Here is a 14,128-nt window from a genome sequence, read left to right on the forward strand (position 1 = left end):
TATTCTCTTTTCTAAAATAGTTGTGTAAGGGTATGAATTTCAGTTGTATCAGAATTATATTATAATGCTGATCTCTAATATATGTATATATATTTTACATTGCTATGTCAAATACCTTGTGCCTATGTTTTGTGCATTAGCAACTTGAATATTCTCCAAGTTGCTTCGAGGAAATTTCAACACAAGTAGTTCACCACCATTTACTTGTCATCTGCTTAGCGTATTCTTTTCATATTTATTAATATAATCAGTTCAGTTTTGTAAGCAAACTTCTTCTGAATAAGGTACATTTGCAACACCTAATAATAAAGCTAATACTCAACTCATGCAGTCATTTTCAGAAGGAATACAGAAGGGAGGATCACCAAGCATCTGTATATCGTACATCACATTCTTGGAGACTTGGTAATTCTGCTTTTAATTTTTCAAATGTCTCTGGAGTTAAGCGTGTGCTGTTTAGATTCAGTCGACGAAGATTCTTGAGAGCTAAAAGGAAAAAGAAAATATTTTTCTATTAATTTTACAATCCACACAAATCTACTACGCATCTATAGCTTTAAATTGCTATGCAATAAACTATATATACTTTATTTGATCTTAAAGAGAATAGTGTAATCATGTGGTCCTCTGAGAGTCACAACACACCCGGGCCAGGGCCCAGTAACTTAACTGATACGCCTGCACTCCCAGGAAGGGGTTTGGAAAGGAATATATAGAATAGGAGCCCGATGATGCCTCTGGGATAGGAATAGGGTTGGAAGGGAGGGAAGGGAAACCCTTGCCACCATAGAAGCGACCAGGGCCCATTACTAGCGAAACCTGGCTAAGCCAGGATTTTGGAGGATTTTCCTATAAATAAGAAAAACCCATCAATCAAATCGTTGGATGGTTAATTGATACCGATACACAAATGAGAACCCAAGGGGGGTTCTTTCAGGGTTACAACGCACAGGGGCCGGGAACCAAGTCAGAAACTTAAACGCCCGCGCTCCCGGGGAGGGGTTTGGATGGGAAGGAAAAAGGAAAGGGGTGCTGCCACGATAGGAGCCCGACAATGCCTCTGGAATAGGGATAGGGAAGGAAGGGAGGGACGGGGAAAACCCTTACCGCTATAGAAGAGACCAGGGCCCACTTAATAGCAAAACCCAGCATCAATAATAAATTGATACAATAAAACGTCACAATAATTATGTGTCAGGGTAATCAAAACATTTGTTTTTATCAAAGAAATCTGTGGATCCTAAATTGAAGCAACGCCATACATAACTCCTAGACAGTATATATGTATGTATTTGTTTTCAATGGTGCCCATAAGCACCCTTTTCACAGAAAACAGTTGGTATAAGGTATAAGCAGCTCCCATGATTATTTTCATGCACCATCAGAAACTGCTGATCCTTTAAAGCATGCACCATTCTTTAAGTTCCATGGCTCCCAATTTTCTTCATGAGCTCTTCATAACATGCATGTCTAATTCAATTTGTGATGTAAGGTACATGCCATACCTCCCGATTTTCTTTGTGAGTAGTTTTCCTAGACAAGTGTGTTTGTAATTTGTGCTTGTTTGCTATGAAATATATCAGGTGAACATTACAGAATGCTTAATATGCTATATTTAGGATTAATAATGAGAGAGTAAAAGCATACTCTAAGCAAATATGAATGCTTCTAAAGATGACAACTAAAGTGAGTAAATCAATTGAAAGCAACGTACAAGTCTAGTCCCATATCTGTTTGCCGTAAAAGTTCAATTCACTAATTTTAACTTAATTACAATTTGAAATTTTACTTTTTTCAAACTTGACTTACCAACAATGCAAATAATTCCCTTGTCTGTGACTGGAGTTTCACACAAATTTAGGACCTGAAGGCGATGCAAGTGCTCACAAATGAGTTGAAGCCCAGCGTCACCAAACTGTAAAATGAAATATCAATACCACAATGTAAATACACACATTAAAATACATAAAATATCTGATGTGATAAAAAAAAATTTAAAATTTTGTTTTAGAGAAATTTTTCCTACTGAGAAGAGGTTCATATGATATGTACTTGGAGAGATTTTGAGTGAAAAAATTTCAGAGTCTGGATAAATGATAAACTGTGGAACCCTTTCTTTTATGAAAACATAAGTTCTAAGGGGAATGGTGAATTATGGAGACAAAAAGTTCTAACAAGAGAAATCTGCTAATAAAAATATCCTTTTACTACCCTATTGAAAATTTCCTATAGGAATTTTTTTTCCTATAGTAATTTGACAATGGGAACTCGACCATTTTCCTATAGGAAAAAAAATTCCTATAGGAAAAAAATTTCCTATAGGAAAAAAATTTCCTATGGGAAAAAAATTTCCTATAGGAAAAATATTTTCCTATAGGATTCCTATATGAAAGCAAAAATGTTGAACTATTAAGGATTAAGAGGGTCATCCTTGAGCAGAGAGATTGCGCAGCAACTCAGTAATGTGCTAATATCAGTATTCCAACTTCAGTTCCAGTACCACCTAAGCTAATACAATATCTCATGCTATAGCACCAATATTTATAATTGCAAAACCTGGATTTAAGTGTCATCGAGAGCTAACTTTGGTCGATTGGTTGGAGAGAAAATAAATATTTTATACTATATATTATGTAGCCATTTCAAGGATAAAATTAATAATTACTTATGGCATTTATTATAAACACTTCTTTCTCTTATTTTGGTGATTACCTGAGGTTTTGCATTATTAGTTGTATTCAAGACGCGATACTATAGTTAGTCGAAAGCCATCCGACTAGAAAGTTACCTGCAAATGCGAGTATATAGTTTCTAAAGGAATACTGCCTCACATGTACATATAATGAATTCCCACACCTCTAGATCTCATGTATATGATCTTATCTGATCCCATTTCCTATAAACAGTGAATGGAGTCACTTTTTCGTATCACTTGGTCGTTTGTCCTATACTGCTCGAGTTGAAATGCCAAATGATTTCGCTCCCTATGAGACATGCGGTGCGCCCATTCGACCTCGAGCAAATAATTTCTTCCGCTCTGATACTCGCCGCCTGCATTTCGTATTTGTCCACCATCAATGACAGCGAGCGGGAACGCTCCCTCCGAGGTCCCTAGGAGAATAGGGAAAATTTCTCATTCCTATTGTAAACTTTCTTAGGACATACCTATAGGAAATTTATTATTCGTATAGGATCAATATAGGTTCCTATAGGCTCAATATAGGTTCCTATAGGCCCAATATAGGTTCCTGTAGGGACCTTAATTGTTCCTATAGGAACTGTTGTGATTCCTATAGGAAATTCTATTTCCTATACGTATTTACATAATTCCTATAGTATTTCTTAAAGCCATATAGGAAATAGAATTTCCTATAGGAATCGCAACGGTTCCTATAGGAACAATCAAGGTTCCTATAGGAACAATCAAGGTTCCTATAGGACCAATACAGGTTCCTATAGGAACCATTGTGATTCCTATAGGAAATTCTATTTCCTATAGGAATTTACGTAGTTCCTATAGTATTTCTTAAATCCCTATAGGAAATCAATGGGACATTTTCAATAGGGTAGACTGAAAACTTAACAATCAATAAACGAGTCAAAATCAACACAAAATTTTAAATATTGAGAGTCATTTCCTCATTTTTCTTCAATGCTTGATGGATTATATGATCCCAATAAATTTTATTTAGATGACACTGATGGTAAATGTTATTTATTTCCTTTTTCTTTAAATGCATTTATAAAAATATACTAGACACTTCTGAAATCTGCAACACATAAAATACAATGGAAATGTTAACTAACCTGTGTTGACCATAGGTTAAGATATCGTAGAGTCGGTATGTGAATGAGATGCGTAGCACAAGCTGAAGTGACATGAGTAAATGCCAAACTCAAGCACTCCAGGCTCCCGAATCTGCCATACGGAGGAACCCTTGCAATTGGAAGGTTCTCTTTCTTCTCACTTTCAGGCCATGACCCCAACACAAGTCGTGTTACATCTGCATCAGTGGACCGTGGTGGCAAGGACAGTTTCCTGGGCCCTCCTTTTTGCTGCTGAAAGAGATGCTATTTGCACTTATTCTTCACGGACTTAACAAAACATGTGATAGGATACTAATTTTAATTGATTTTTTTAATGATTGAACCATATAGTCATTCTTTTGAATTTAAATCATGACAAAGAGCTGAAATGAATTGCACTTGGATAAATCCATGGAAATTCAATGTTTCCCAGATTGGTTATGAAAGCTCTCATAAATTCATTTCCGAGGTGAAAATGATTGTACAACAGACATCCTGTGTTGGAATCAGTAGAATTCATTTGAAATATGTAATATGACGAATTCATTTAATCAAAATAGAGTTCCACAAAGCAAAAAAGAACAACATGAAGTGTAATTATGACAAGTCTGTGGGAGAAATTGGCTGTTAGAAGACAAAACATAAGCTATGGGAACTTTCTGTGTGACCAAAATGAACAAATGCCATCAAAATTAATTGAGTTTCTGAATGATGTCACCTATAATTAATGTAGGACAAAGGACATCATGACAACAGTAGAAATTAATTGACTGTCATAAGCTGCAAACTCTAATGATCCCAACCCCCTGGCTGCATGCATCAGCGGACATGGGCGTACCCAGCGAGGGGCAGGAGGGAGCAGCTGCCCCCGCTGTTAGCAAAAATCGCAAATGTCTTTAAGGAAAATAATATTTTTTAAAGCAAATAATTATAAAAACTAAAAAAATTCCTTAAAATGTTGGTTTCATTCACCTCTTCCATGCTTAAATCTTAACTACAACTTGAACAATCATGACTTACTTGTTTTGATCCTGGGTGCGCCCTTGTCAGGGGATACATTGCTCTTTATATCATTTTCATCCATGCTTGTAACCATCTAGCATTCCTCAAATCTTTCTAAAATCAACTCTTGGAGTATCACATGCATAAGATTCAAATTACCACATTAAGGAGGACTTTTTGAAATCCCAGTCGCAATGGCACATGATATTACTCTCTAGCTATGAGTTGATTTCTATATCTCTATGACTCAAAATTATGACAACAAAAATAACTTTTAGAAATCTCAGTCATGATGATGCCCAGAGCACAATAGCATGACTGCTACAGAATAAAAAGTTTGAACAGGGGCGCCGACTTATAAAAAATATTGGGGGGGCCCATATCGGGGGTCTTACCCCGGGAAGAGGTTGAATTCAAAGTGTGTCTCAGCACCGTAACTCTATCATAATTCACACCACTTTGTTCAGTTAACCTGCTTACTACCTTAAAATTATTTGTTTTAACACATTATTGAATGTATTTTAAAAGGTATCTATGTTCAAACATGGGAAAATACCAATATATTTTTGTGATTTCCCAAAGCGTAATATAAGTTAATTATTTTCTTGAATTATTGAGGGGGCTCCGCCCCCCCTAACGCATCTTTGAGGGGGCTCGGGCCCCCTCAGGCCCCATGGAGTCGGCGCCACTGAGTTTGAATATTACTGGCACAGCTGTTTCTATTCAAACAATTATCACAATGCTTTCTAAATCCAGCTTCAAGTGCCTGGGATCCAAATTCTGGGAACAAAGGCTAGTTTTTTGATCCCAATTTACAATAGTGCACAGAGTGCATAAGTTAGTCTAAAATGGTGCATTAAAAATTCCCATGGAGAAGAAAAAAATTACAATTTTGAAATACTTTGGTTTTAATTTGTGTTATTTTTGTATATATAGCAATGAATAATTGTTACTGAGTGCATACATTGATTATTATCCGGTTAGATTCAACAAAATAATCAAATACTTAGCCATATTCTTTTCCATTTATCATGAAAAATATATTAAATGATAGGTTATGTTAAGTAATTTCTAAGGTGTTATAGGTCTTAAAAGCCTTACACGGTAAAGGGTATAAACCATGCTCATGGGATTCCCCTGTGAAAAATGGGAGACTGAATTCTTTGATGACATAGTGATTTTTGGAAATAAGGTGGTGGTGGATATCGAGTGAACCACCCTTGCCCAGAGAGCTGAACCAACGTGGAATCCACATTGATTTGGCCACTCAAAGGAGTGTTGTCACTTCAGGGGAGAATGCACCATCAGCATTAGGGGGGAATGAGGACCCCTATAGCCATGAATGCAGAAAGTTAATTTTATATGAAATGGAAAATGCTTTAAAACTCAAATGATAGCAAGGTTAAGATTATTTGTAAGCTTATGTAACACATATATAAGCATGAATGATGGGATTTCTGTGGACCATAAAACTTTCTCAATACTCACCAACTCCCGTAAATGCATCTGTCTCTGACAAAGGGCAGCGTATTTATTCCGACCAGACTCGGTGCTTTGAAGCGTAGTTACAACCTGCAAAGTCCTTTGATCATCTTCTTCATCATCATCATTGTCATTATCATCATCATCATCATCCTCCTCATCTTCCTCACTTTGATTAACCTCCACAATCACTTCCCTTGTTTCTGGCAGTTTATCTGAAACTAACAATGGTTTTTGTATACCCTGATTAGCATCGTTTTGCAGTGAAACTAGTGCATCATCACAGAGGCTGGATCCAACGACTACCCCTTTAGCCGATTCCAATACTTCAGTTACCCTATCTTTTTCACCCTGCAAGACACTATCTCCGACCACTTTTTCTTCTAAGGAAAGGGGCATAAGAGGTGCTGGTGAGGGATCTAAACACTCAAACAAGTTGTCCGAGGTCAATGTTTGCCGATCAGGATGTTCTTTAAACTCTTCCCCCTGTTCATTCCCTTTTTCAGACTTATTCCCTTCACTCCTACCAGAGGCACTGAAGTCACTAGCAACAAGACCTACTTTAGGATTAGCATTTGATATAAGCGTTACTTCTGGATCCGAATCACGGTTCACGTTGCATTTGTTCTCTCCAAACTTCATAGTATCACCGTCTGGTTTTGGGAAAAAATTTCCATTTTCTGGCAGCCTATTCACTGTTTCAGTGCTGTTTTTCAACGCGGCAGATTTATCACTTCCCATGAGGAGGTGGCGAGTGCTGAGCCTCACTTCGTCCACATTCATACCAGGGACACCACTGTTGATAATTATCCTCCTCCGAACCGTCCTCTTCCGTCTCCTCACAATTTTCTCGCCACTCTTCTTTCCGTCGGCCGAATCCTCCTTGCCGTCAGGTCCTGCGTTTTTGGCTTTCCCCTCGGATCCCTCAGAGCCTGCCCGCCCACCTCGACCACCCAGAAGGTTCCACTCCAGCATCAAGCATAGAGCATCTTGCGCCTGTGGCTGGTCACGAAGGGCCAGCAGCATACAAGCTTCCAGGTGGCGGTTGGCCAGCATTGACACAAACTGTTTCCGACGACAACAGCAACCAAGGAGAGTTCCAAGCTGAAAGCAAAACACGGGCCATTACCAGAAACATATAGGTAAGTATATTCAATTTTCAAGAATAAAAATTGAGCTAAATTTGACTAATGAATTGATAAACATGGAAACCAAATTAGCTGTAGTTTAAGAATACTCATAATTTACTTCACACATCAAGAATCATTTCCATTGCAATAAATTTTATTTCTCTTGTGAAACTGTGAAATACTAATTAACATCACTCTTAAAGATAATCCAACATAAACACGGAAATTTTGACAGCATACTGATTTATATCTTCATAACCACTATGAATATTAGCTGAGATAGACAACCTCTACGCCATAATAGCATAATGAAGCCCATAAGTATAATTGATAAAAAAGTGCATAACACCATAACAAGATGTTTATCAAGAACCAATCAACAAAACAAAGTATTTGATAGTCCAAAAGTAATCATGAGGCCTAAAATTGAAAAGAAACAACCACCAACATAGCTAACAACTCAAAGAATTAATTATTCTGAGACATGACATGATAATGGCGCTGTAAAAGGACTGTTTATGGTTCCCTTAAATTTCTCCAAAATAGAGGATAATACCATGGGTAGCATATTTTGAACTCATGTGACTGAGAATGATATACAACCATGCATTAGCACAAAAGAGCATAGTTAAATGGGTTCTGCACCTATGAAATGGATGGGATTATCCCCATGATGTGGTGGAATAGCCAAGATCAAAACTAAATATGTGCTGGAAAATTGATCAAGAATGAATTATCGGAATAATTTGATCATCCATCTGGGCTTACTTCAGCATTACCTCAAGATTATTAGGTGCTCTACAATTAAGGCTAGAGTTTATGATTGATACTTACAATCTCACACCATAGGCTGCCATCATCATAGCTGACATCTTCAGGGTGAAATGGCCGGGTATAAGGAGGGGCTGAGTATGGAGGCCCAGAGTATGGAGACGAGGGGCAAGAGGTGGGAAAGGGCGGGGCTGAGGCAGGGGCGGGAGCTGATGGGCAGAGGTGCTGCTGGAAGGCAGGAGGGGGGAAGTGGGTGAGGGGGGTGGGTGAGGAGGGGAATGGGAAGGTGGGGGAGGGCATTGGAGAGGGGGAGAAGTACGGGGGCGGAGACGATGATGAAGATGAAGTGGGACAGTACAAGGAGAACAGCCCCGGCTTCCCTTCACGCACACCAAGCACCATCTGATGCACTTCGCAGCGAGGATCAGTGCCAATTCGACGAACCACAGGAACTAGGCCACTAAAGAAAACAATTCCTTCATTAGCAACTACTATTAGGGGCAGGGGTGCAGCTAGGAATTAAGGCTGTGAGGGTTTAGGTGCAACTGATACCAGGGTGTGTAGGTGCAACTGATACCAGGTAAGGAATACCTACCAGGATAAGTGGTAAGTGCGAGATTAATAAATTGCGGAATTTTGACATTCATGGTTCAAAATGATGAGTTTTATAGCTTTCTGAGGGATATTTTATTAATCCTTACACTATTCTATTTGTAATATCAATCCTATTAAGTCAAATGGATTAAACTTAAAAATTTCTCTGAGCTCTGGGGGGTTTTATTCCCCCCAAACCACCCCCCTCGCTGTGCCAGTGATTAGGGGGGAGTATCTGGTAAGAATAGAATATATCTCTAGGGGAAGGAGGGGAAGGGTTATTCATTATCAATGTATGGTTAGGAAAAGCAACTTTACATAAGGGCACCCAGTGATATTTTAAATTTAAAATACAGTTGAGGACCTCAAATCCAGAAATCTTGGGACCGAAGGGCTCCTGGATTTCTGGTCTTCATAGTATATTTAGTAAATTAGTTAATTTATACATGTGCTCAGGCTCTTGTACTTGATATTTGATATCCTTATGTGTCCCTGACAAGGTTCTTAGCAAATGTCCATAGTATGTGCTAAATTCCTACTCATCCCAGAACAAGGCTCAGAGAGTGGTGCCACAAGGTGGCAAGTCAAAACACTACGCAGAGGAATTTTCAAATGTTCTGGATTTCGGGTTTTCCGGGTTTCTGGATTCCGAATTTGAGGTCCTCGACTGTAAAACTAAAATTAATAGGAAGTACAATAAAATTGCCCAGCAGCAAATAGTAAGATATAGAAGAGGTGTAAACAGGGGTGGATCTAGGTATTATGGGTAGGAGGGGGATTTAGGCGCAACTACAACATCTAATACTGGGGGTCTGAGGGTGCAGAATACCCACCATGGTAAGCAGGAGGTGCGGGGGCCCTCCCCCAGAAAATTTTTCAGGTAAATGGTTCAAAATTGTGAGTTTTAAGTCTTTCTGAGGGATATTTTATCAATCCTTACACTATTCTATAAGTGATATTAATCCAATTAAGTGAAATGGATTAGACTTCAAAATTTCTCTGAGCTCTGGGGGGGGTTTATCCCCCAAAACCCCTCTCATTGCTCCGATGAGTGTAAGTGGCAGAAAGTAGAAAGTTTATAAGGGTGAAGTTCCCCAATAGTATACATGTAATTCTTTCCTCCTTTTTTCCCAGCTCCCCAGGGTACAGAATATTTGCCTCTGGATAATTGGTAAGAAATTGCACTTGGCTTGGAATTCAGGGGAAACACAAAAATCATTAACACAGAATTCCTGCTTTGCTGAAAATTTTTCAATTCTTTAAATGAACTGAAAGCGAAATGGATTTTGGCAGACCATTGATCAGTAGAGAATTTCTTCAGCATTGTATCGTTTATAGCTGTATTTATTTAGATGCATGATTTGAGTGAAAACCTGCAGCCACGCAAAGGATTACCAAATTCCAAAAATGGACAAGTTAGTCATCTTTGTGCAAACAAGATGATGAAAATTCAATGCATTTGACAAGAAGTTTTACAAAAGAAGCTTAAATTAAAGTAAAACTGTTAATAATTATGATTCAGAACCGCAGTTAGAGATAAATTTTATTACAATGATTACTTACCATAGAAAAGGCTCATGAGCAAGAGCATCATCAGGGAAGGGAATAGGTTGAAGAAGTTGTGCCAATCCAGGTCGCCAGTCATCATATTCAGAACTGAGAAAGAGATAGAGAAAATTGTAAGGAACTCTCATTCAATATCTACGGTATTTAATCATTACCCACACTTAAAAAATACAATACTTTCAGAAACAGCTCCACAATGAATCAATAAAAATGAAGAGATGAGGGGTTTCACTGGCATTAGTCTGAGTACCGACTATTCACAATCTAATTTTTCTTGAATTTTTGTAATTCCACATCTGCATGGGTGAAAATTTCTTTCTTTTGAAGGATTAACACAACAAATGATGCTAAATAATTCTTCTCGAGTTTGCCACTGGGTCACAAACAACATTCTGGCAGACATTTCAATGTGGGAGCATGCTATTATCATTAGGGCCCATTGAAGGGCTATCCCTAGTTGAAAAGGTAAATCCCTTTCGTGTCTGTGGAGACAAAGGCGCTACAACCAAGTGGCAAACCAAAACTGTTATTTCTGCAATGGAAGAAGCCAAAATACATTCATTTATAGGATTGAGCATATTATCCTAAAAGAAACATCTCCAGGACTAACTCCTATACATGCAAAGCTTGACTATTACATTGACAAATAGAATAGAAAAGTTCATGCAAACCAATCCAAGCAAACTCACATAGCGAGGAAAACGGTGAGGTAGCACTTGAGCTGGCTCTCCTCCTCCTCCTCCCGCCTCTTTGTCCTCTCCTCCTCTTTCCACGCCTTCTCCACCTCTTCTGCCTCGCTCGTCATCCTCTTGGAGGACCATCTCTTGGCCAACGGCACTTTCTCCACCACAACACTGCCTTCCTCCTTCTCGTCATCCTTTCCACCTTTGTCCACGCCACTGTCCTCCACCGAGTCATCCTCCTGGATCACCGCATCCTCCGACTCGATCCTCTCCTGCAGACGCTTCTGCTGCTCCTCCCGCTGCTGCCTTTGGTGGTCTTCCTGGAGCAGCCTGTCCCTCTCCCCGCACTCTTCCTCTTCTGCATCTTCGTCTTCCACGTCGTCCTCCTCCTGCTGCGCAAGGGGCGCCCCCCCACTCCCTTCCCCCGAGCCTCCGGGGGACGGTCCCCTCTGATTGTGCACGCAGGCCACGGTCGGCATTTCGAGGCATTTTGGACCGCCTCCGAGGGCCGCCAAGCTGTCCAGGGTGTCGTCGCTGCCGCCCAGTCTTCGTCCCGACGAGGAGGCCGACGCCTCTGCGCCCCCCACTCCAGCGTCTGACTCCTCGTCCCCTCCGCCCCCGGCCTTCTCCCGCTGCCGCCGCGATCCCCTGGCCCCCACGCACATCCTCAGCTTGAGGACCTTCCGCGAAGCGGCGCTGCTCGTGTCCATCGCGTCGCCCTCTGTCTCGCTGCGGCTGGCGCCCATCTTGAGCTGCCTCTGACGGCGGAGGCGCTGCAGGCGGCGGCAGCGGGTCTCGAAGTGAGAGAAGATGGCGCCCAGACACACGGACACGAGGTTGGGGAGGACTCTGGGATGCGGGCAGCCGCTCGTCTGACCGTGGACGCTAAGAAACAGAAGAAAAAAGAGCGTCATTTTTTTTTCCAAATGATATAGATATTCTCGGGGTTGAGGTAGGTCAACATAGAATATTTTATGAATTACCCAACATGTACTCCTATCATATTGAACCTCCCTCTTGAACTCACGATAAGGCCAATTCTTTTTCACTACAATCATGAAACCTAGTCCCAGCCTCTCCCTTTCCTGGATACCTAACTTTCTTCCTTCACTTCCCTTTAACACAGTTTTAAGCATTCCCTCTCCGCATAGCACTCGTTCCATCCAAGCCCTTTGTCCCCCCTGTATCTCATATAGAAGTTTCCTCTCCTCGTCAATCATATCTAGCACTTCGTCGCCTCTCTTCCTCTCTGTCTGCTTCGCCTTCTCCATTTTCCTTCACATTAACATTTCTAATGCCTTTTTTCTCAAATGCCTTCTCGAATGCCCAGTGTTTATGGTTCACTATCCTCGGCGTCCCCGCTTCCGCAGCATAGAGCGCAGCACTCCAAATCAGACATTTAATTAGCTTTTTGTTTAGAGTCCAGGGATGCCAACTTGCAAAAATATTGAGGGGGCCCACACTGGGGATCTCTCCCCGGGAAATTTTATAAGTTGTGAATTTTAAATTTTTTTAAGCATTTTAGAATAGTCATATGATCAACATTAGAACCCTGATAACTCGAATCTCGATATCTGGAGATTCCGAGGAAAATGGACTAGCCTGACACATTTCTTCCTCATACCCATAACGAATTTTTGAAGAGGCTCGGGCCCCCTCAAGCCCCATTGAGTCGGCGCCACTGTTAGAGTCTAACACTACGATTCTGTTATCAGCTTCAAAAATTCCTCCTTTGCCAAGGCTTTTCTCTGAATGATACCCTATTTTGTTTTTTTTTATTTAACGTGCGGCAAAAATGTTCAATCTGCTAACTATGGGCCGCACATAGGAGTTAAATTTAGATAGTAATTTAAGTAAGACCTAATAATAAAATCAGTAATTTTTCAATTTCCAGTTAAAGATGCGCTTTCAGGTGCGTATACAGTCGACAACATGTAAACGTATAACATTAAGCGTCTATTACATTTGATAAATGCATGAGGAATCTACAGCGGCTCCTCCATAAGGGCGGAATGTAAAAATAGCGGCCAATGAGTGGATAAATGGAATAGTTGAATCACTCATAAGTCATAAGAAAACATTTCCTTTTCCATAGTTGTACTGCAATCACTTTTCCATCCCAGGAGGTGAACTCTATTTGAAAAGTGATGTAGGCATCAGTGGCGCAGCGAGGGGGGGGTTTTGGGGGATAAACCCCCCCTCCCAGAGCTCAGAGGAATTTTCAAGTTTAATCCATTTTACTTATTTGGATCAGTATTACTTATAGAATAGTGTTAGGATTTATCAAATATCCCTCAGAAAGCCGTAAAACTCGCCATTTTGAACCATTATTCTTCAAATTTTTATGGAGGAGGACCCCAGCAACTCCTGCTTACCCTGGTAGGTATGCAATACACCCGCACCCATAAGCATTAGTTGCGCCTAAATCCCCCCTCCTAGCCTTAATTCCTAGCTGCGCCCCTGGTAGGCATTGCCGTCTCATATCCTGAGTCAGAAAATAGATCTCTGGTGATTAAATGTGCAAAACTTTGTGTAAATATCTCGATACAATAATTATGATTCACCCGAAAGGATACATCTATAGCTTCTGAGATTGCGAATACTTGGGAGAAAAATTTCGTATTTTCGAGCAATGCTCGTACCAAAACGAAACCATTACGAAACATTGTGTGGCCAGCATGGAAGTAAATAAATTGTAGAATAGCCAAGTCTGGAGAGAGATAAGACGGGTTATTCTTGGAACAAGAGGAAATGGCTATCTATTATTTGAATTCGAATCCCTGCCGAAGAGAAATTTTCCTCGTCAGAAATCCAAGGCCAGCTAAAGATATGAGAGGGGAGAAATTCAAGTAAATGAAGGATGGGATGTTTATAACTATTAAGTTCTTGATATCTTGACTATAATTTGGTTTATCATACCGAACTATAAATCAATCTTTTATCCCCAACGGTGCCTCTCCATCATAATGTCGGTAATGCTCCCATATTTCGTTGGCCTTCTTTAATAGAGAAAGAGACGAGAGAAATAATAACTCAAAAATGAATTTCTCAATTTCCAAACATCACCAAGAAAGCAGTCAAATGATCGTAAAT

At 40.1% G+C, this 14,128-nt stretch overlaps 1 protein-coding gene across 4 annotated transcripts in view; it reads right to left on the reverse strand.

Moving 5' to 3' along the window:
• Positions 1-241: 241 nt before the first annotated feature.
• LOC124162504 overlaps positions 242-14,128 on the reverse strand; it is a 191,511-nt gene continuing 177,624 nt past the window's right edge. For 2 of the 4 annotated variants that reach the window (XM_046539071.1, XM_046539091.1), the window contains exons 10-16: positions 11,042-11,920; positions 10,350-10,442; positions 8,256-8,652; positions 6,298-7,395; positions 3,808-4,071; positions 1,810-1,915; positions 242-486 (exon numbers count right to left, since the gene is read on the reverse strand). In XM_046539071.1, the coding sequence (XP_046395027.1) occupies positions 362-486; positions 1,810-1,915; positions 3,808-4,071; positions 6,298-7,395; positions 8,256-8,652; positions 10,350-10,442; positions 11,042-11,920 (2,962 nt within the window). In that variant the 3' untranslated portion in view covers positions 242-361. The remainder of the gene's footprint in view (positions 487-1,809; positions 1,916-3,807; positions 4,072-6,297; positions 7,396-8,255; positions 8,653-10,349; positions 10,443-11,041; positions 11,921-14,128) is intronic. The other 2 variants (XM_046539083.1, XM_046539077.1) reach the window with 2 other exon arrangements.

Source organism: Ischnura elegans, chromosome 1 (genome assembly GCF_921293095.1).
Source record: "Ischnura elegans chromosome 1, ioIscEleg1.1, whole genome shotgun sequence".
Taxonomy (NCBI): Eukaryota; Metazoa; Arthropoda; class Insecta; order Odonata; family Coenagrionidae; genus Ischnura; species Ischnura elegans.